General features: G+C 40.9%; 1 protein-coding gene across 7 annotated transcripts in view; it reads right to left on the reverse strand.

The window, feature by feature from the left end:
• The window catches only part of DACH1 (dachshund family transcription factor 1), a 502,896-nt gene that overhangs the window by 244,461 nt on the left and 236,166 nt on the right, over positions 1-22,269 (reverse strand). For all 7 annotated transcript variants that reach the window (XM_073580370.1, XM_073580369.1, XM_073580368.1 and 4 more), the window contains exon 3: positions 15,500-15,661. In XM_073580370.1, coding sequence (XP_073436471.1) covers positions 15,500-15,661 — 162 coding nt within the window. The remainder of the gene's footprint in view (positions 1-15,499; positions 15,662-22,269) is intronic.

Below are 22,269 nucleotides of genomic sequence, written 5' to 3' on the forward strand. Positions count from 1 at the left end.
GGAGTGCTTTCAGACTCTCCGGCCTCTCCCATTGCAGAACCGCTTGCACCTTAGCGGTGTCCATTTTAAACCCGGCTGCGGACACAATATATCCCAAAAAGGGCAACTCCTGGACAAAAAATAAACATTTTTCCAGCTTAGCATAGAGCTGGTTCTCCCGGAGCAACTGTAACACCTGCCTAACATGCTCCAAATGAGTGTCCCGATCACTAGAATAAATGAGGATATCATCCAGGTATACAATCACAAATCTCCCCAGGACATGAGCAAATACATCATTAATAAAATGTTGGAAAATGGCAGGCGCGGTGGTCAACCCAAACGCCATAACCAGACTCTCAAAATGACCCTAAGGAGTGTTAAACGCCGTCTTCCACTCATCCCCCTGACGGACCCTTATGAGGTTATATGCCCCCCTGAGGTCCAGCTTGGAAAACCATTTCGCCCCCACTACCTGGTTGAACAAATCCGGGATCAACGGCATTGGGTAGGGATCACGGATAGTAATCTGGTTTAACTCTCGGAAATCCAGACACGGGCGTAACCCCCCATCTTTCTTCTTAATGAAGAAAAACCCCGTGGCTACAGGCGAGGACAAAGGCTGGATGTGTCCTTTGCTCAGACTCTCCGCGATGTAGTCTTTCAGAGCTTGTCTCTCAGGACCAGAAATATTAAACATCCTGGCCTTAGGTAATTTGGCCCAGGGTTTTAACCTAATCGCACAGTCATAGACTCTATATGGAGGCATTTCTGAGCAACCCTTCTCAGAGAAAACATCCGCGAAATCCTGCAAAGCCTCCGGCAGGCTGGGCGTCACGGCTGACACACATGTGGCCAAGCAATTGTCTTGGCAGAAACCACTCCATTGTACTATGTCCTGAGTTTTCCAATCAATTACCGGGTTGTGCCTGGACAACCATGGAAAACCCAGGACCATTTGAGCTGGGAGATTACGGAGGACCCTACATGTAACTGACTCCGAATGTAGGACCCCAATGTGGAGTTTCACCTCTGCCACAAACTCTGTAATCTCCCCTTGAGGGAGGGGAACAGCATTAATGGTCACCACCTGTATGGGGCGAGGAAGTTTTTCGAACTTAAACCCGGCGGTGTGTGCAAACTCCTCATCTATGAGATTGGTGGCGGAACCGCTATCCACAAACACTGATATAGGTAGCTCTCTGCCCGCGATAATAACCTTGGCAGGAAGCATACATTGAGATACCATCATGGAGGATATGCATACGCTCAGTTGGGTCTCCTCCATACCCTCTGAGCTTAACAGTTTTCCGCCGATGTGACCCTCTTAGGTAGTACCGGGCAAACGTTAACATAATGACCTCTTTTACCACAGTAGAAACATGCTCCGGGCTTCCGGAATCCCGGAGCGCGACGCTTAACCTGTGCCACGCCAGCAATCTGCATAGGTTCAGGGGACTCATCTACTTCAACCACACCTGCACCTCTGCTTTCCCCCAGAGGTAGCGTCTCCTGGGCCCCCTGACGAAAACGGCGATCAATACATATCACCAAACTCATGGCCGACTCCAACGATGCCGGAGTCTCATACATCAGGAGGGCTTGTTTCACCCTCCCTGATACCCCATGAATAAACTGGCTCCGCAGTGCTGGGTCATTCCACTGTGTGTCTACAGCCCAGCGGCGAAATTCCGAACAATAGTCCTCTGCCAAGCGCTCCCCCTGGCGGAGGGCGCGGATTTTAGATTCCGCTAGAGCCAGTCGGTCAGGGTCATCGTAAATGAGCCCGAGGGCAGAAAAAACATTATCGACAGAATGAAATGTAGCAGAGTCAGCTGGTAAGGAAAATGCCCATGCTTGGGGGTCACCACTCAGTAATGACAACACCAGCCCTACTCGCTGGGCCTCATTACCTGAGGAGATTGGCCTCATGCGGAAGTATAACTTGCAGGCCTCCCGAAATACGACAAATTTGCTGCGATCGCCTGAAAATCGTTCTGGCAGCGGAAACTTTGGCTCTGCACCGATACCTGCAGATGCCGTTTGCACCTTCGCTACTACCAGGCCCTGCTGCTGAACTGCCCCTTTCAACTCGGAGACCTGTAAGGACAGCGCGGCCAACTGGCGGGTTATGGAATCTAATGGATCCATGGACTCCTTAAAAAAAACAATGTGGGCCGATTATAATGTCACGTGGGGCTTAGTTCAACTAAGGCTGTAATTGCCGGGGCCCCTGTGATGTCCCTGTAACTAGGGGAAACCCTGTCTGACCCTCAACCCAGGGTTTTTGCTGATGGTGCAAATGCCTGAGCCTCCAACCTTTCCTTGTCTCCTGCTCAGCCCTGCACTTAACCCTCCACCCTCCACCCAGTGAGGAGTCACACCACCAAAGCCCCCACACAAATTAAGATAGACAGGGAGAACTTAAACAGCACTGCGCCGCACACACACAGGAATATACAGTAATGTGAACAGGGCACCACTAAACACAAATATGGGAAGGAGAAAGGATAACGATGGATCATACGCCACCAGATACGAATCTCTCTCTCTTCAGCACCTCCACTCCAGACCGGAACCACTTGGTATGAAACACAAGCTATAATCGGCGACGCCCATATGCCAGCCTGACTATTTAAAGACCGTGGGTGTGACTAACCTTCCAACCTGGTCTCCAGCAGGATTAACCCCCGAGAGCCTGAAGATCAAGCCGGCGCCACTGAGGCTATAGTGGCTGGAGGTGGAACTACCTCTGCCTGCCGGATGCTGTGGTGTGAACAGCGTCTGACATGACAGCTTTATGAAAACCTGTGCCGGATCTGATTTTGTGGCTGCTGAGCGAGTATCCCCTACTTGAATGACAGCGCTACCTCACAATATATATATACATATATATATGTATTTATGTATATATATATATATATATATCCTGGATGGATGTGCAAATGAACTTCCCTTTTATCGACTATACAGGATACTTTCAACAACTGCCAGCCGAAACCTTGCTACAGCTGACTGTTATTTCTCCAAGATTCTCGATATACATGCACTCTTGGCTGGATGTTAAGAAGACAGTGATATCTCCCCTGAAAACCAGGAATTGGGCATGCTGAAATTACACATGTTAATCCTTCCCCTAAATTCCATTAGTTAGGATACAGTAGGGGCAACGCCATGCACATTACATTGTCTGGCTGGCCCAGCAAATATGTATCGCAAACCTTACCTTAGATGTTTTTTATTAAATTAACCTTTGCATTGGTGAGAGAGGAAAGAAGGGAACCCTTAACTTTTAAAAAAGGGAAAATAAATTGCAGGCTCCATTAGAGATTAGAATCACATGAGAAGCAAAGTATAATAAGACCGTGGTGCTATTACAGACACAGAGAAAAAAAAATCAGATTTTATCAACTGAATACTTTTTCTTTCCTTGGTCAGTAAGCATTTTACTTAGCAGATCACCTATTTCTCATGTAAAAAATATAATCAATGATATTCATTAAGATAATACGAAGATTTGCATATCTGCATTAAAGAGTCTTATTTCTCTTTGTCTCATTATATAAGGATTTTATTCAATACGAAGGCTTTAGTAATACAAAACATGTTATGAATTGGAAATATTGTCATTGAACTATACACTGTTGCGGAGCAAGCTTCTGATGGCTTCTTCACCCGACTATTTAGAATCTGCTCACAGCACTGCCAGCTTAACCAAAAAGGATTAACTCTCATATCCAACTGAGAACACAGATAATTCTCTGTAATTGGTAAAAAATGAAGATGAATGGGTCTGAGAGATAAGGAGCAATTAGCTCATCAGCAGTTACAGCTGTGCACTCAATCCGACTCCATCTCTGGAGTCTTAGTCCTTTTTAAGGGACCCAAGCAGAACAAGTGTACAAAAAATACATAAAATAAAAAAAACAGTTATTACAACAACAAAAAAGTGCAACACATAACAAACATCATATTGTAATATTCTTTAAGTAATACCTCCCTTTCCATTTTAACGTACCTAGTTAACTTTGACATTATCTTACCTCCATCGATCTCAGCATAAAGTTATGTAAAATATATTTTTATTTCAACATAAACCAAATTACCAGCGTAGATACTCCTAAATTCCCTGTCAATCGTTTCATTATAGCAGCATCATCTGTTTGAAAATATAAGCAATTCCCTCATCTAATTATTGGGAGGATTTTAGGTTCATTAACATTGCCAAGGCAGAGAATCAGATGTGCAACTGCAGTGCTGTGCTCAGTGGCCTGAAATTTCACTTTCCTTTTATTTGATTTCTCAAGGTCTTGGAGACTTTCTGTCTAATGGTGAAGCTGCAAACTTTTTTTTAGACACAGAATAAACAGAAGGAATTCTAGACACAAAGCAGCAACCCGTTTAAACACTTCCTGTCGGTATCTACCTACCTTATCGGGTCATTTCACACCAATGATTCACCCTTGGAGCGCCAAAGCAGAATATTCCTGCTATGGCTATATTAACATGTCCAGTAATGATCCATTAGGACGGACTCAGCAGAGTTCCACTGGCAAAAAGTTGTGCTGACACATCTTCTTAGTCTGTTTTTCAAAAACTGGATCTGCTGGATCCATTTTTTTACCATCACAATCTATAGATAACAGACCAGTTAATTAGCCATCTGTTGTCTTTCCTTTCTAAAGGGGGTTTTACACATAGCGATATTGCTAGCAATATCGCTAAAGCATCACCGATTTGGTGACGCAGCAGCGATATCACTAGCGATAATTCTATGTGTGACACTTACCTCCGACCGGCTCTCCCGCTGTCTGTCGTTGATCGCGCAGCTCCATTTCTCGTTGGGCGCTTCCTGCTGGGCTTCCTGTGGCGCAGACGAGCGACATGTGGAGGCGGGCGTGAGGACGTCAGGATCACCGCGTCTCAAGGTAAGTATCGTCCGCTGTATCGCTGCTGCATCGCTGTGAGATCTGCCTGTGTGGCAGCTCACTAGCGATCATTTAGCGATGCAACAGCGATCCTGACCGCGTCATATCGTGGTCGGGATCACTGGTGCATCGCTAAATGTAAAAGGGCCTTAACAGATTCCAGCAAATAAAAAAACGATCGATTTGAAATGGGAGAACAATGGATTAGCCAATTAATGGATCTCTTGTCTATACTTTTTAATGTTAAAAAAAAAGATCCAGCAGAGAAGTTTTTGAAAAACAGACTAAAAAGTTGTATAGGATCTTTTCTGGACATGTGAATATAGCCTTACACTAAACTATGATAAAACCTACCTTTGTTGATAACTTAAAAAGTAACTGTCCTTTCAGAAAAAATTTGAAATTGAGCCATTTGAGAAGTTTCATTTTGATGGGAGTTGAAATGCTAAAACCCTTTTGGGTCAAGTGCTGATGTCCTCTAAGCCAGAAGACAAGCTCATGGATTTCTATTGAGGAGAACAGCTGTCAGTTGAGCTCTTCTGGCCTGTTATTTCAGCAATCCATGGTGGACTCTGCATCTGGATCCCCAATGATCAATTATGTTTTTTCTATACCATGTCAAAAGTTTTCCAAAAGTGCAATAACACTTTAAAGGCCCTTTTAAATTTAGCGATGCACCAGCAATCCGACCAGCGATCCGACCCGGTCAGGATCGCTGGTGCATCGCTAAATGATCGCTAGTGAGCTTCCACACAGGAAGATCTCACAGCGATGCAGCAGCGACACAGCACACGATACTTACCTTTCCCACACAGTGATCCAGACGTCCTCCCGCCCGCGTCCAGCGTCGCTCGTCTCACACAGCAGGAAGCCCAGCAGGAAGCAGACAAGAAATGGAGCCGCCCGATCTCGCGCGATCAGCGATGGACAGTGGGGGAGCCGGTCGGAGGTAAGTATCACACATAGCGATATCGCTAGCGATATCGCTATAACGTCACAAAATCGGTGACGTTTTAGCGATATTGCTAGCGATATCGCTATGTGTAAAACCCCCTTAAGCCAAAACTGAACCAACAAGTGAGATTAACAAATCCTAAAACCTGACAAACATCTTAAGCCAACCACACACATAAGAAAGCAGTCAGTTGTTATTTATGCCTGCCTACTCTTGTTTGATGCAGCTGAACAGATATTCTATTTGTTCAAAAGGTGAAACATAGCAGAGCTCAAAACAATAGTCAAGCATGATAAAATCCAACCTACCCCAGTCCCTTTTATCAACAGCATCAGAAGACTCCTACAGACAACATGATAATTATACAGATAGAAAAATATAAACAAAATCATTCATTCTTATCCTAGAGAACCAGATAACTTTCCTACATTAAAGGGTGAAGAATATTTTCAAAATATTTTGTAAGTGTTCCACCTCACCAATACTGCTACCAACAGGCCTCAAGTTGGAACATGGGCTTTACATCACTTTGGAAAGTGCCTCCTCTTGAGAGCAACGCCACCTGACCCTTTTCGAATTTTAGCATTTATGTTAACTGCCAAAAGAACCTCTGAGAACCAATCTTCTCTAAATATATTTACTAGCTCACCAATAAATGATCTCTATAAAAAAGTATATGAACCTGGACAGATACTGGAATTTGCGTATGTCACAAGAATTGCCTTATTAAAGTGGTTTTCCAGCCATATAAAATATTACCCAAAGAGCTGACTATGCTCCAAACTAACAACAGAATTAACAGTCCTCTTATCAATTTCTGGCTGGTCATGTAAATATGCTTCACTAAGCTCCCTGCTGGTTTCTCTGTTCCCATTTCCAGGGAAGTTGTGTCATCTCGACATATGACAGCTGCCAATCACTGGCTACTTCTGTGACCACAATGGTAAGAAAAGCCCCTGTTACAGGAAGTGATGGGCTGCAGTGGCAACACGTTCACATGTAACATCAATGCTGGACATGTACAAACATGGAAAGCTATAGAGTACCATTTTAACCAACTTGTAGAGAATTTCAGAGTCTGTAAAGTAGTGATGAGCGAGTATACTCATTGCTCGGGTGTCCTCCGAGTATTTTGGCGTGCTCGGAGATTTCGTTTTTGTTGCCTCATCTGCATGATTTGCGACTGCTAGACAGCTTGAATACATGTGTGGAATGCCTGTTTGTTAGGGAATTCCCACATGTATTCAGTCTGTCTACAAATTGCAAATCATGCAGATTAGACCGACCAAAACTAAATCTCCGAGCACGCCAAAATACTTGGAGGACACCCGAGCATGCTCATGAAAACCCAAGCAACGAGTATACTCGCTCATCACTACTGGAAAGCCAATTTTAGTTTTTTTTTTCATGTCAGCTTTTAAGGAAGGGAAGAAAATTATTTCATAATATTTGGACTACTGAAAGAGGGGCTGCAGTATAAGCAGGGTCCATAACGCCCATATACATGAAGGACAGTTATGGAAAAAATAGTAACTTGGCAAGTAAAACTTTTTCCTTAATTTTCTGGAAACCCCCTAGCTCGCTGTGCTATAATGTTTCTTGAACTTCCATTCATTTTTATGAGAATTTCAGAACAGACTCCACCTGTAGTAGCAGAAGCTGTACAAAGCTATTTCTGTCTCATCCATGAAAGTCTTAGATGATATTAACACTTTAGGATGGAAACTTTTTCAATCAACATATCTAACGTAAATAGTTACATCTAGACGTTACTAATAATCAGACATTCACAGAATCTCAGCACCTTTAGTGCAAATCAAACGTTAGCATTGTGTTAAATATTCCCATTATTCCCTTTCACTACATTCTGCGACTTTTTATGACTCTATTATGGCAGGGGATTACGAGGGTCTGTGTTTCCTATGTTTTGGAGCACACAGCTTCAATGTCTTCATGACTGATTCATTTCCTTAAGAAATAATAACATTTTTGTATGTATGTAGGTTAAACAATGAGATTTCTTGGGGCATCTGTTTTGAGATCACATTCTGAATAAGTATGAACTCATTTCCTTCGAAGCAAGCCATTTACTATTGTTGATGTGTGCTTACAAGTTCTGTGTATCACACACTACTATGTGGTAAAGATTCTCCATGGAAAATCTGTTGAAACTATCCATAGATTCGTAAAATGTACAATGCATAGAAGAGTTATTCTGCTTCCTTGTATGTGGATTAGAATCACTTATGTTTCTGGTAAGTTAAATCGATCTCTATTCAGGTACCAGCAGGTCAATGTGACTTTTATAAAGTTGCATACTATAATCCTCTTAAACTGCCTCATTAAAGGGACTGTTTTCCTCCAGAAAACTTTTCTTTAAAGGTTCTATTATCATTTAAAAAAAATGCCTTACTTACCCTCTCTGGATCCTGAGCTCTGTGATTGACTGCAGCATTATTGACTTGACTTTACTGCTGCAGCCAGAAAGCACAAGCCAGGTCCCCATTAGGGACAGAGTGTAGAACACAGGGAGGGTTAGAAAACCACCATTTGTTTCTTTTTACTATAACTGAGATTTTGGAGAATAGTTTTCTGAAAGTAAACAACTCATTTATTTAGATTTAAATAAAAATTGCATTTTAAACAAAATTGTATTTATAGTAAAAGTGAATAAAAAACCTTACATTATGTTTTATCAGACAAATCTGCTTATTTCTCCACTCATGAGCCACTTCATCCCCTTCCTCTGCTCTCTGAACTCACCATCCATTATGACAAAAGTGCCATCACAGTGAGGTTTTAGGCTACATATCCTTTTACAATATATGAGGAGGAGGAGTGAGAAGTAGAGTGAGAGAACAGTTAGGGTACCGTTACACCTAGCGATGCACCAGCGATCCCGACCAGCGATATGACGCGGTCAGGATCGCTGGTGCATCGCTAGGTGGTCGCTAGTGAGCTGCCACACAGGCAGATCTCACCAGTGACATCGCTGGGGACGGGGATCGCTACTTACCCGTCAGACGCGGCGATCCAGACGTCCTCCCGCCCGGCTCCACGCGTAGCTCGTCGGCGCCACAGGAAGCGCCGCAGGAAGTGGCCGACAAGGAATGGTCCAGGAGCTTGTCGCGCAATCAGCGATAACCAGCGGGGGAGCCGGTCGGAGGTAAGAATCACATGCAGCGATATCGCTAGCAATATCGCTGCAACGTCACAAAATCGGTGACTTTACAGCGATATTGCTAGCGATATCGCAGTGTGTAACGGGGCTTTAGAGAAAGACACAGAAAAAATCAATCTGAGCTTTCTTGCAAGTCTTTTACCTCTCACTATTGCTGGATTCACATCTACATTACTCAGTAGCTCTGTATAATTTCATCCATGCTGCTGTGCCTTGTCTCTTTGTGCTAACTAAGGAATGAAGAGCAAGAATCCATCCTCCCTGTGCAATGCTGTTTGTCGGAGAGATCATAGTAGCTAGTTATCTCCCATCAGCTCAGCATCGATTGCAAATTAGGAGATATGTCATGCGACTGGAAAAAACAGGTGAAAATGCAGAATGCAAGGTGCATAAAGGACAGAAATAGCCAGAACATATAAAATGTAGCAAGGTCTCATTCAAACATCAGTCATTTTTCTTATATGCTAAAATGCTCTGTTTTCATTAGTGTTTCACTTTTTACCATCAGTGTTTCATCAGCGTTTTTCTCGTATGAAAAAATAAACAAATTGCAAAGCTTCTCCTATCCATTGTAATGTTAAAAATAGACAGCACATGGATCGCACACAGGTGGCATCACAGAACCAAATGGACAAATGAATGAGACCTTATCCTGTGTGTCTCCATACACATAAAAGTTGTCTGAACCCTATAATTTAGAAGATTGGCTGACCATCTGATGTGTATTCGGGTTTCTTGACTCGCTCACCAACACATGATGTCAGTGGAGAGAAGGATTTCGTGTTCTGATTGAAATCTGCGACTCACTGTAAATAAGCCATATCCAGAGGTGTCAGCTATGGCCTTTACTATGCAGAACACACATATGTACAGCATTGTGGCTCAGTGGTTAGCACTGGGGTCCTGAGGTCACATCCCACAGTGTTTGCGTGGGCTTTCTATAGCTTCTCTGATTTCCTCCCTGATATTGATAGGGAATTTAGACTGTGAGCCCCAATGGGGACAGTAAAGAGTTGAGGAAGTAATGGTGCCACATAAGTGAGTAAAATAAATAAATATATTCAGCCAAGTTGTGCAATGTATAATATGGTGGTCAGGAGCGATGGATGTCAGCTGCATGAGTGTTGCTGTACTGATAGTATAACAAATATGGAGAGAAGTCCTAGTACAGAATCACACTATTACCTATTGTTTGTAAAGAATTGCTGATACTCTACAGCAGGGGTGTGGAATCTTTTTTCTGCCAAGGGCCATTTGGATATTTATACCATCCTTCGGGGGCCGTACAAACTCCGCCCACAAAGTACATCCTGACTGACACTGGAGTCAGGACGTAATCTTTCGTTGCATGCCCTTCAGTGTTCAGCAGTGAACACTGTGTATGTGCTAACAGAGCAAGAAGAAATTAATGAGATTGTGGCAATCAAAATACAGCTCCCTGCCCAAGAATGCGGTCTCTGAGAATCTGCTCGAGGGCCGGATAAAAGGTCATCGAGGGCCGTAAATGGCCCTGGGGCCTGAGGTTCCCCACCCCTGCTCTACAGCATCAACCTAAATAATAACCACATTATCATTAGCATCATAAAGCAAAGTAACAGATTCAGCTCTGCTACATCTTCACATGGTAAAGGTGTGCATGTATTTCACCATTGTGATAAAAACCCCACAGGACCTGAACGAATGACTTCCAGCTTTCACTTTTCCATTGCCCTTTATATCCTCACTCTCTCTATTCTCCGGAAAAAAAAATTTGACTTTGCTACAATGCACCTTCAAGAACATTTATGCGCTCACTAAACCAAGTGTCTATTTGCCCCTATTATTAAAGTATTACATTCACTTTCTTCTTCACCTCCTCCTCTCCTTCTACACAAATATAGCAATTTATATTAATGTTCAGGAAAATTGTGTGTGTGCCATGAACGCCATTGTCTTATCAATAATATGGGCCATATCAAGCAACCTGTCACAAGAAACTACTTGATATAAAGACGAGATTGCAGACATCTCAGCAATCAATATTAGGACGGCTACAGTATGGAAGATTCAGCTACTGCATATCATTTTGTCAGCATCTATTTCAATGACCAAATGAAGCATTAATTCAAATCATAAATCTATGGTGATTTAAATCTAGGAATGAGCACCTGCCTGCTTTAATGATTTATTTTGTACATTTCAGTAAGCAGGAGATTTGTCCATATGAACTGACAGGTCACCTTCAGATGCCAGCAGCCGACTGTTTATCACCAAGCAGACTAACATCTCATCTTAGCAAGTAAATATTAAACTAAAAGAATCCAATTGATTCTGGGTGAGGGGGATAAGGCGTCACGGCCATATTTTATTTCTCTCTCAGGCCATTAATGCTTTATTTTTCGAAATCCCATGTTTTATTTTCCACCTTCTCGCAGAATGGTAATTCCTGTAGCAGCATCTGAACTCAAGGTTATCATTTTAAATTGGAATGTAGGAGATAAAATAATTACCTATTTGCATCTCTGGCCGGCTGCGACTCCCTTTACATTTCGACCTTTGCAATTCGGCAGTAACAAGTTCACAACTGTTTGCATGACTTATTTGGATTAATAATACGCTCTATTAAAATCTCTATTTCTCCTGGATTACTGACTCATTAAACAAGCATGTAAATATATGAATAGAATGATCCCTGCCACTTCTCTAGAATAAAGGTCTATTGAAGAGGCACTGAGGTGTCTCACGTTGGCACCGCACAAGCTTTACGAAATCAGTTAAAAAATAAGTGGAGAAAAAAGGATTTAGTTCAGCTCACCCCTCATTGATGCTGCAGCAAGGTCCGAGCAAGGACACGTCTCCACTTGGACGTCTTGGAATACTTCATAGAAAAAAGAAAGTCAAGCTCAAGGAGTAAAATCCAGAATTTTCTTTATTTATTTCATTAAAATACAAGCATGACTGCTATAGTCATCATTGAGGTTTTTACCCTGACATGGGTTCTGAACCTCCTGGGCACTTTCTGTGTGGCTATTCCATGTCAGGGTAAAAACCACAATGATGACTATAGCAGCCATGTTTGTATTTTAATGAAATAAATAAAGAAAATTCTGGATTTTACTCCTTGAGTTGGACTTTCCTTTTTCTAAAAAATAAGTGACACAGGCCGTATTTCCAGGGGAGCCTCTTTTTTATCGCTGTTTTAAGCAATATTAGACTTTATAAAATGCAAATCGCACATTAAAGGAAATGTGTTATCAAAAAATGTTAATTTTTTTCAGAAAAATCTAGCTTCAGCTCCAAATTTCTCACTTTTCCAAGAGGTAACACCGAAAAGTGGACCCCCCAGTTTGTTACTCACTTTCTTATGCGTGCGGAAATTCCCCACAAGTAGTCAGAAAGTTCTGGTTTGACAAATGGCAAGGCGTGAAACAGAAAGAGCACAATGTGAATTTTGGAAAACAAATTTGTCTGTATTTCAAGAGCAACAGAAGAAAAGTGACTGATCCTTGAGACTTCCTGCGGAGGACAAAGCTGTTGTGGGTAGAAATCTAGATGATGTAGATTGCTACCTTTTTATACCAGGCCCTGGTCTTCTGCTTTACCAGATACAGTTGAAGCACCTGGTCCGACAAGTCAATGCCTATCATATATGACAGAAACCCTGTTTGTTTTTTCTTGACTGTCTCACAGGACCTTGTATTTGCAGCATGTAGGGATTTATATAGAAGGTACTCATGTAATAGTTGTCAGTATACAGGTGGTATCCTTGATGAAGAAAGGGAGTCATTAGCTCCCAGACAATTATACCTGGGATGCCAATTGTCTGGCGGCCACTTGGTGGGCTAATTTGATGATCCCTACCCTTTGTAAATTATAAAGGTGGAAGTGTAGCCTAATGTGCTCTCGCACATGTTGTATAGCTTGACGCCATATTTTGGTATTTGGTAATTGTCACTAAAAGGAAGAAATCTCAGTAGGGTTTCATAGTAGGTTCGGAAAATGACGGCTGCAAATACAGGGCTGCTGTGGAAAGATTTTGTTGCCCAGTAGTAGCAGTGTGCGGGTTTTTTTTTAACTAATCCCATGTTTAGGATAGTGTCTAAATTTTTTATTTCAGGGACATTTGTGGGGATCCAGGAATGAGAATGAAAGTAACTTTTGGGAAATATATTGACACGCACATCAATTTGTTTGGTGGGCAACCAATTATAGGACTTCTGGGGTAATGAAAATTCGGAAAAAAAATCAAAGGGAGTAAAATTAGTTACATCAAATTTTACACCAGGGGCTGCTAAAAAAGGGTGAATTTGCACGGAAAAGGAACTGTCGTGAAATCAGTGAAGGAAGGATTGCAGAATTTGGTTCTGCCTCTGAAGCTTCAGCAGTGATAACCGACTCCACTATCATGGGCTGTGGGATCCCATGAAAGAAGAGCAGTCGTCACTGTCTGAAAACTGCTTGGCTTCAGAGGCAGATTCTGTATCATGGCTGAACTGCTAGAGCAAGGGTGAATGCCAGCTCTGCGGTGAACATTCTGTGTGGCATTTTTATATTGTTTATGCCTGCCTAACAGAGAAACCTAAACCCTAATCTAACACTACTAGACTTAAAAGTCATCTAACACTATCAAACTTAAACGTAACCTAACACTAGTATTTTTTTTTTTAGATTTTTTCCACTTTTGAAAAAAATGTAAGCCTGACTCTAACAAGCCTAACCTTAGCTCTAATTATCCCTGGTCCTAACCCCAATGCTTAACCCTAACTGCAAAGAATGGAAAAAATAAAAATTATGAAAAAAAAATAATTTCACAAGGGGGATGACATGGGGAAGGGTGATCAAGGTAGCGATTAAGAGGTTGCAGAACGATTTTCAGAAACGGAGTTAGAATTCTTTTTTTTTACTTTATTCTCTGACAGAACAACACTTGAACGTAGTATATCTCTCTTCTCTCCCAGAACAACTACAAGGAGAGAAGAAAGAGGCACAGAGCAAGTGCTGCCATATTTACTAAATATTGGGGCTTTTGAGCACTGTGATATGGTCTGTCACAGTAATCAAAAGCCAGCAGTCAATGAAAAATGTTGCCGATTCCCTACCACTGGAAGCAAACCTCTCCACCTTCCCAACTAGATCTATATTATCTGATGCAACGATAGCAAAGTCTTCCCCTGCAAGAGCCAGTACAGTTCCTCCGTTGAACGTGTAAGGGTTGAAGCGCTGCTCCATGGCCTTGTACGGCTCCTGGTCAGGACGAGCACAGCTAGCCAGATACATCTCGTGCACACAGGACTGTCTCTGCGGCTCTGCTGTATCACTATGCAGATGGCGACAATAGCGCTTCTGGTAATATAGATCTATATTATAGCATTAAGGAAATCAGCAATTAATAACAATACTGTAGAGAGATTTAATCTTATTTGGTCTCCTTGGGATTTCTTTTGGGCCTTGTTAAATATTTGACCTCTATGAGATGGATATTAATAGGCCACAACATTCTATATTATATCCCCTCTTTTTTCCTTTTGTTTGAATGTATGTGGTTGTTTGTTCATGAGCTTTTACTCTTTATGTACTTGAAAATGTTTAACCGAAAGTCAAAGTATTATTATAGAACAATATTCGTTGACAACCTATAAATGATAGAGAAAAATTAAAATTGGCTAATTTTTTTTTCTTTTTCTGCAAAAATTGAAAAATGTATTTTTCCATAAAAATTTCAATTTTAAAAAAATGTAAAATGTTGCTGGGTGCAGGGAGGCAGATCTTGGTGGGTGCACTGTGCATGCGCCCGCCATTTTATTTCAGCATAATAAGGAGTGTGACTGGGGATGGCAGATCCGGTATAAAGGTACTGTGGAGGACTAGGGGACCCTATTTATCTCTCCTCTGATGTTATATCATGCAAGAGGTCAAAAAAAATTTTTATATCCACATCAAAGTTTTTTTTACCTGATCGCCGTTATTCATTGAATAACGCTAATCACATGATCAGGGAATGGACAAGCCATCCCTGATCATATCCTCCATGGTCTCAGCTACCCTCGGTAGCTAAAACCCCAGAGGGTTTCTGACTCTGAGGGGTGCTACACCTTATTCCCGATCACCATTTTAAAACAGCAATGAGGGAATAAAGCCCCTTAACGACCACCGTTTTAATGCATATTGGCAGTTGGTAATTTTTTTAATCAAAGAACAACTTATTCAAAGGAATACGGATGCATAATCTGAGTAATTATAGAAATGTCAAAGATTTTTTAGACCATTAAAGGTTTCGTTCCCACAATGAGCATTTAATGAGTTTTTGATGTTGCAGAAAAAGATGTGCTTTTTACATGAGTTTTTTATTAAACTTTTGACACTGAAGTTTTTTTAATATTGACATGTTGTTGATTTCAAACACGTACCATCGGTCAGTTTGCGTTAGATTGAAAAAAGTACAGTGGGCATGAGATTTAAAGTTTCACAGATGCTTACCAACACTTGAATTAAGATCCCCATTGTCCGAGTCTGCACCGTGCTGTGCATTGCTGCTGTGGTAGTTGCTCATAGCTTCTAACTTTATTTTCTTAACCTTCATTGCTTCTGCTATTGCAGCATTGGTCGCAGCGGCAGCAGCTGCAGCCGCTGCTGTCAGACCTGGATGGGATTAAAAAAATATATATATGTAAATAGGAAATATAATTTAAAAGTCATATGTGTCTCGAACATGGACTAGATCAATATTAGATAAGCACTACGAGTAGGATGACCATGGACATAACCCTTTTTTCTATAGGCTATTTGAGCTGTTCGTCAGTACGTTTTGTTGCATCAGTACACATTCAATTCTCCACCAGGTGATCGGGCCAATAAACAAGCATACCAGATGGCACTCTTTATATTTTTATGTTAAATACGTAAACCCACCAATAAATAACTGGTTCTACAATTCCAATAAAAACTTGTAAAATTTTACCTTTGCCTTTTTATATGGTCAATAATAAATGTAAAGTTCCATGTAATATTTTAACACACCTCTTGTAAAAGTGATCTGTCAATCATGGCAAAATGTAGTGAGCAACAATCTTTAGAATATTTTTGTGTTTCATGAGAGTAAACCAGAAATCCACATTACAATACATCACAGGGATTTATATATAGCTAGAAGAATAAATTAGGTATACATTACTTATAATGTAACTCAATACACTCCTCAATCTATTGCATCCTTTTCAGGGGGGCCTTAAGGAGAGAGCAAAGGTTTACTCCATTTATACATCTTGCAAAGCTGTTTGAACAGATATTTCAGGTTGACTGAATTAAAGAAGAAATGCGTAGAGCAAAACAGGGAGGGGGGGAGCAGTTGAATAAGCCCCGCCCATCGGACCGGACCGTGGCAGTTTACATACATCTGAAACGATATAAAAAAGGTATTTATGCATGAAAGGTGCGGGGTCAGGGGGAAGCAAAAGTACTAAGAGAATCCTTATGTGACACACAATTGAATTATATCATTATATGATATCTCAAAAAAGGGGTGAAAGATTCCCTTTAACACATAGGCAAAGAGGAGAACGCTGCTGTCAAACACTTATGTCAGCGGCTTTTCACCCTAAAAACAAAACACATCAGGATTGTTGAAAATTAACATGCTTGACTTTTTCTTTTCCCCAATATCTGCTGTTAGGATCAAGTTGAGACACAACCATACACATTAAATTGTATGCTGAGATCTGTTTTTTTTTGTCCACCTTAGCACTTAGCTATCAATTTTGTATGGTCATGGAGGCAATTCAGTTGTAAATTGACTAAACTAACTACACAAAACAATGGCAAATGAATGTAATTATGCAAATTGCATCTTCAGAGAGGAAGAGGACAGGAACTCTACTGTCACTTATTGGTAGTATGGAATTTGCAAATGAAATTTCTGGTTTGGCATCCTATCCTAAGTCATGGGGCAATGCCCATAAAAGAGGATTGTTAACCAAATTTGTCATGTTCAATTGGACACAGATTTTTTTTAATTTCAACTCGCGGTTACGGAGATATTAGCATCCAAAATGTTGGAACCTTAATAAGTGGTATCATCAGATATTTTTCAATAAGGGTGTTTACTTCTTCTCCCTATATGATGTTGACCAATCATAAACTGTCAGTAACAGGAAAAAGAAAGAAGAACACACCCCCATTATAGCTCACAGCAGGTTCCTCGGTCTATAGGCAGCCATGATCTCCTGGTCAAATCTGGTGCATGAGTCAGTGAGGGGTGAAGGGCAATGCAGCTGAGTTTAACTATGTCACATTACATATCTCAATGAAATAAAAAAAGAGGTATTATTCTGTTCTGCAGCCACTATTACATCGCGTATCACGTTCAACATTTGGTGAAAGGTTCTCTTTAAGAAGATGATAATAACTTTTATGATTGCTAGTTCCAATAGTTGGCACAAGAGTTTTAGACCTCTCTCTCTGTGAAGTAGAAATTTGCATATTTAAATTCCCAGAGGAGGATTGCATGGCATATAAGTATCCTTATACCGGCTTGGTATTCTCCACAAGACGTTTTACCCAAAATGAATATAATGAAATGCATGGAGGGGCTGCATTAACCAAAGAGAAAGATGCTTCATGTTATCTGCTCATGTCTCTGGCTCACAGGGTAATTCCTGAGCTGTGAATGACCTGAATGGCACTCAATTTTCCTTATAGATCACATGATAAGAGGTTTATATATTTATAAGGTCTGGAGGGTTGTTTGCCTTTGGGAATTTTTTTTTTTTACTGAAATGCTGTACTAGGGGTCAGGCCATCATGGTAAGCTGACTGCCGATTTCTCAGTTCATTATGCTGCCAGCAATAAACAGTGCAATACATGGGCTATAAAAGGAAAATGGTGTAAAATTTTTTCTTGAAACAAATTAACAAAATAATATTTTAAAAGAATTCAAGTAAAAAAAAATATTTGGGCTAAAGACCATTATAGCAATTGGGTTTCATTCAAAATTTTGCAGTGTTTGCCTTCTATAGCATTTGTGGTGTACTGTCCATTGCTGGCTATGGAATGAGCTTAGGGAGCTAACTCCGTCAGTGAGACAATTACGATGATCTGGCAAGAAGTTTGTACATCTATTATCTTTCTGTGAGCTCCTCAGCTGATTTATAACCACAGACCCACCACGGTAGGTAAAAAGCCAAACTGCGAAAATTTTAATGAAACTTAATTGCAAAAAATACGGTATATATTTTAGCCCCAAAAACATGCATTTAAATAAAAAAAAGTCCCTGAAAGGGGACAACAATTAATGTAGTTTTAACAACTCACAGGTTATTTAATTAAATTGAATATTTATAACATGTCAAAGATGATAGTTAAATAGTGTGGGAGGGTAAAAAAATATTTGAAGGGGATATTCTATTCTCAGGACAGGTCATCAACAGCCGATCAGAATGGCTCAAACATCTTGCACAACGTCTGATTAGCTATATACGTATAGGTACGTCATAGGTTGTGTACTGGCATTTGATATGGGCTTCGGCACTGAGCTTGCATCTTTTCAGGCACGACAGCTGATCTGCCAAAATTACATGTTTTTTTGGTGCAAAATAAAATGCAATAACAGACAATTAAAACATCGTATCTACCCCAAAATGGAATCAATAAAATCATCAGAAATAGGCCCTCAACCAGTCCCAGATCCTGAAAAATAGAGGCAGTGTGGGTCTCAGAAAATGGCACCTTTTTTTCTTTATATACTCGAGTATACGCCAAGGCACCTAATTTTGTCACCGAAAACTGGGTAAGCTTACTGACTCGAGTATAAGCCGGGTATGCATTGTCCCCTCATCCCTGTCCTGCTATGCGTGGCTCCCCCATCCTGTCCTGGTATGGGACTCTCCCCGTCCTGTCCTTTGACTCCCCCATCCTGTCCTTTGACTCCCCCGTCCTGTCCTAGTACGTGGCTCCCCCTGTCCTGTTCTGGTATGTGGCTCCCCACTCCTGGTATGTGGCTCCCCCGTTCCGTCCTGATATGTGGCTCTCCGGTCCTGTCCTGGTATGTGGCTCCCCTGTTTTGTCCTGGTATGTGTGGCTCCCCTGTCCTGTCCTGGTATGTGTGGCTCCCTCTGTTGTATGTATGGCTCACCCCGTACCATCATTGTATGCATGGCTCACCCCGTCCCATCATCGTATGCATGGCTCACCCTACACATGCCATCGCTGCATCCCCGTTGTCCCGATGTGGCAGCTCTCCTGTGCTGAGCGGTCACGTGGTACCGCTCATTAAGATAATGAATATGCACTCCACGCCTATGGGATTGGAGATGCGAGCATATTCATTACCTTAATGAGCGGTACCACATGACCGCTCAGCACAGGAGAGCTGCTGGGACGGAGATGCAGGGAAGGAGATGCAGCCACAGGCGAGGAGGCTGAGTATGATGTCTGCTGGAAGCTGGTGGCTGCAGCTGTCACTGTGCAACAGCCGCTGGCTCCTGCCACTGCTCCGCTGCTCCCCCTCCCCCCCGGCTTTCTGGGACAATGAGTCTTGTATAAGTCAAGGGGGGGGTGTTTTCAGCACAAAAAAATGTGCTGAAAATCTCGGCTTATACACGACTATATACCGTACTTTGGATTTTTACTATATCATGTAAATAAAAAAAGAACCTACAGGTGCTTCTCACAAATATAGAATATCATCAAAAAGTTAATTTATTTCAGTTCTTCAATACAAAAAGTGAAAATCGTATATTAGATAGAGTCATTGCAATCAGAATGATCTATGCCAAGTATTTATTTCTGTTAATGCTGAGGATTATGGCTTACAGCCAATGAAAACCCAAAGGTCATTATTTCAGGAAATTAGAAAAAATAAAAAACACCTGTAAAGGCTTCCTAAGCCTTTAAAGAGGTCCCTTAGTCTGTTTCAGTAGGCTTCACAATCAGGTGGAAGACTGCTGACTTGACAGATGTCCAGAAGGCAGTCATTGACACACTCCACAAGGAGTGGAAATTAAGGTCCCAGAGTCTGGAGAAAGAGTGGAGAGGTAGAAAATACAAGCTGCTTTAGGTCTAGTGTGAAGTTTCCACAATCAGTGATGGTATGGGGAGCCATGTCATCTGCTGGTGTAGGTCTACTGTGTTTTATCAAGACCAAAGTCAGCGCAGCCATCTAACAGGAAATTTTTGAGCAATTCATGCTTCCCTCTGCAACAAGCTTTTTGGATATGGAAATTTCATTCTCTAGCAGGACTTGGCACCTGTCCACACTGCCAAAATTACAAATACTTGGTTTAAAAACAACAGTATCACTGGGCTTGATTGGCCAGCACTCTCCTGACCTTACCCCCATAGAGAATCTATGGGATATTGTCAAGAAGATTGTGTTATTGTCAATTACTGCATCATGCTATGCACATTGATGTAGTAATTGATGCAAAAGGAGCCCCAACCAAGTATTGAATGTAATTACTGAGCATACATTTAACCCCTTAGCGACAGAGCCAGTTTGTGGCTTAATGAACAGGCCAATTTTTACAATTCTGACCACTGTCCCTTTATGAGGATATAACTCTGGAACGCTTTAATGGATCCCGCTGATTCTGAGACTGTTTTTTCGTGACATATTGTACTTCATGTTAGTGGCAACATTTCTTCGATAAGTCTTGTGTTTATTTATGAAAAAAACGGCAAAAATTTTGAAAATTTTGCAATTTTAAAACTTTAAATTTTTATGCCCTTAAATCAGAGAGATGTGACACAAAAATTTCTTAATAAATAACATTTCCCACATGTCTACTTTACATCACCACAATTTTGGAAGCAAAATTTTTTTTTGTTAGGAAGTTATAAGGGTTAAAAGTTGACCAGCGATTTCTCATTTTTACAACAAAATTTACAAAACCATTTTTTTTTGGGACCACATCATATTTAAAGTCATTTTGAGGGGTGTACATGACAGAAAATACCCAAAAGTGGCACCATTCTAAAAACTAGACCCCTCAAGGTGCTCAAAACCACATTCAAGAAGTTTATTAACCCTTTAAATGTGTCACAGGAACTATAGCAGCCGAGACCCCGGAGAAAATCCGACACTGGGAGGGCGCTATTCACTTTCTCCACAGCGCCGTGAATTAGCGGCGCTGTGGTTTTAGTACAGAGAAATACTGCTGTTAAAAGGCGTATCGGCGGTCGCTAAGGGGTTAAGTAGGCCAACATTTCGGATTTTAAAATCATTTTTCAAATTTGTGTTACAAAGTATTCTAATTTACTGAGATAATGAATTTTGGGTTTTCATTGGCTATAAGCCATAATCATCAACAATAACAGAAATAAACACTTGAAATAGATCACTCTGTTTGTATTGATTCTATACAATATGAGTTTCACTTTTTGTATTGAAGAATTGAAATAAATTAACTTTTTGATGATATTCTAATTTTGTGAGAAGCATCTGTATTCATGTTTGGCATCTGCGAAATCGTAATTACCTGGTGAATCATTTGGCAGGTCAATTTTAGCATTTTGTGAACACGGTAAACAAACAACCCCAAAAATGTTTGTGGAATTGCACTTATTTTGCAATTTCAAACGCACTGGGATTTTTTTTCCCCGTATTCCAGTACACTATATGGTAACATCAATGGAGTCGTTCAAAAGTACAACTTGTCCAGCCAAAAAATAAGCCCTCACACGGCTAATATTGATGGAAAAATAAAAAAGTTAAGAAGGGGAGCGAAAAAATGAAAATCCAATAGCGGAAAATCCTACAGTCATGAAGGGGTTAATGAAACACGCGCATCAAAGTTTTTATTCTCTTAATATATTGCAATCATCATATTATACAGCACTGTGTACTTGAAATTGCTCATTTTGCCTTTCTACCCACTTAATTCTTCTCTCTTTTCTGATCTATGTAGAAACAGAAAGTCTGTTTTCACTGCATTTATCTTTCCACCTGTCAACTGCTGACCCACCTGTTCCGCTCCTCCCACTCCCAGGGACTTTTTAATTGACTATAGACTGATACAGGGAAAATTGACCTCCTGTTTCTACATAGAGCAGAGAAGGATTCAGCTAGTTGGTTTTTAATCACGTGATGGCATAGACCTAATGGAAAAAAAATAGCTGGGTAGAAAGGCAAAATGAGCAATTGTAAGTACATAGTTCTATATAATATGATAACTGAAATATATTAAGAGGATAAAAACTTTGATGGGACTGCTTTTTTAACCATTATTAATGTAATTTTGAATTCATTTTGAGA

This window comes from Dendrobates tinctorius, unplaced genomic scaffold (genome assembly GCF_039654945.1).
Source record: "Dendrobates tinctorius isolate UK_male_01 unplaced genomic scaffold, ASM3965494v1 ptg000064l, whole genome shotgun sequence".
Taxonomy (NCBI): Eukaryota; Metazoa; Chordata; class Amphibia; order Anura; family Dendrobatidae; genus Dendrobates; species Dendrobates tinctorius.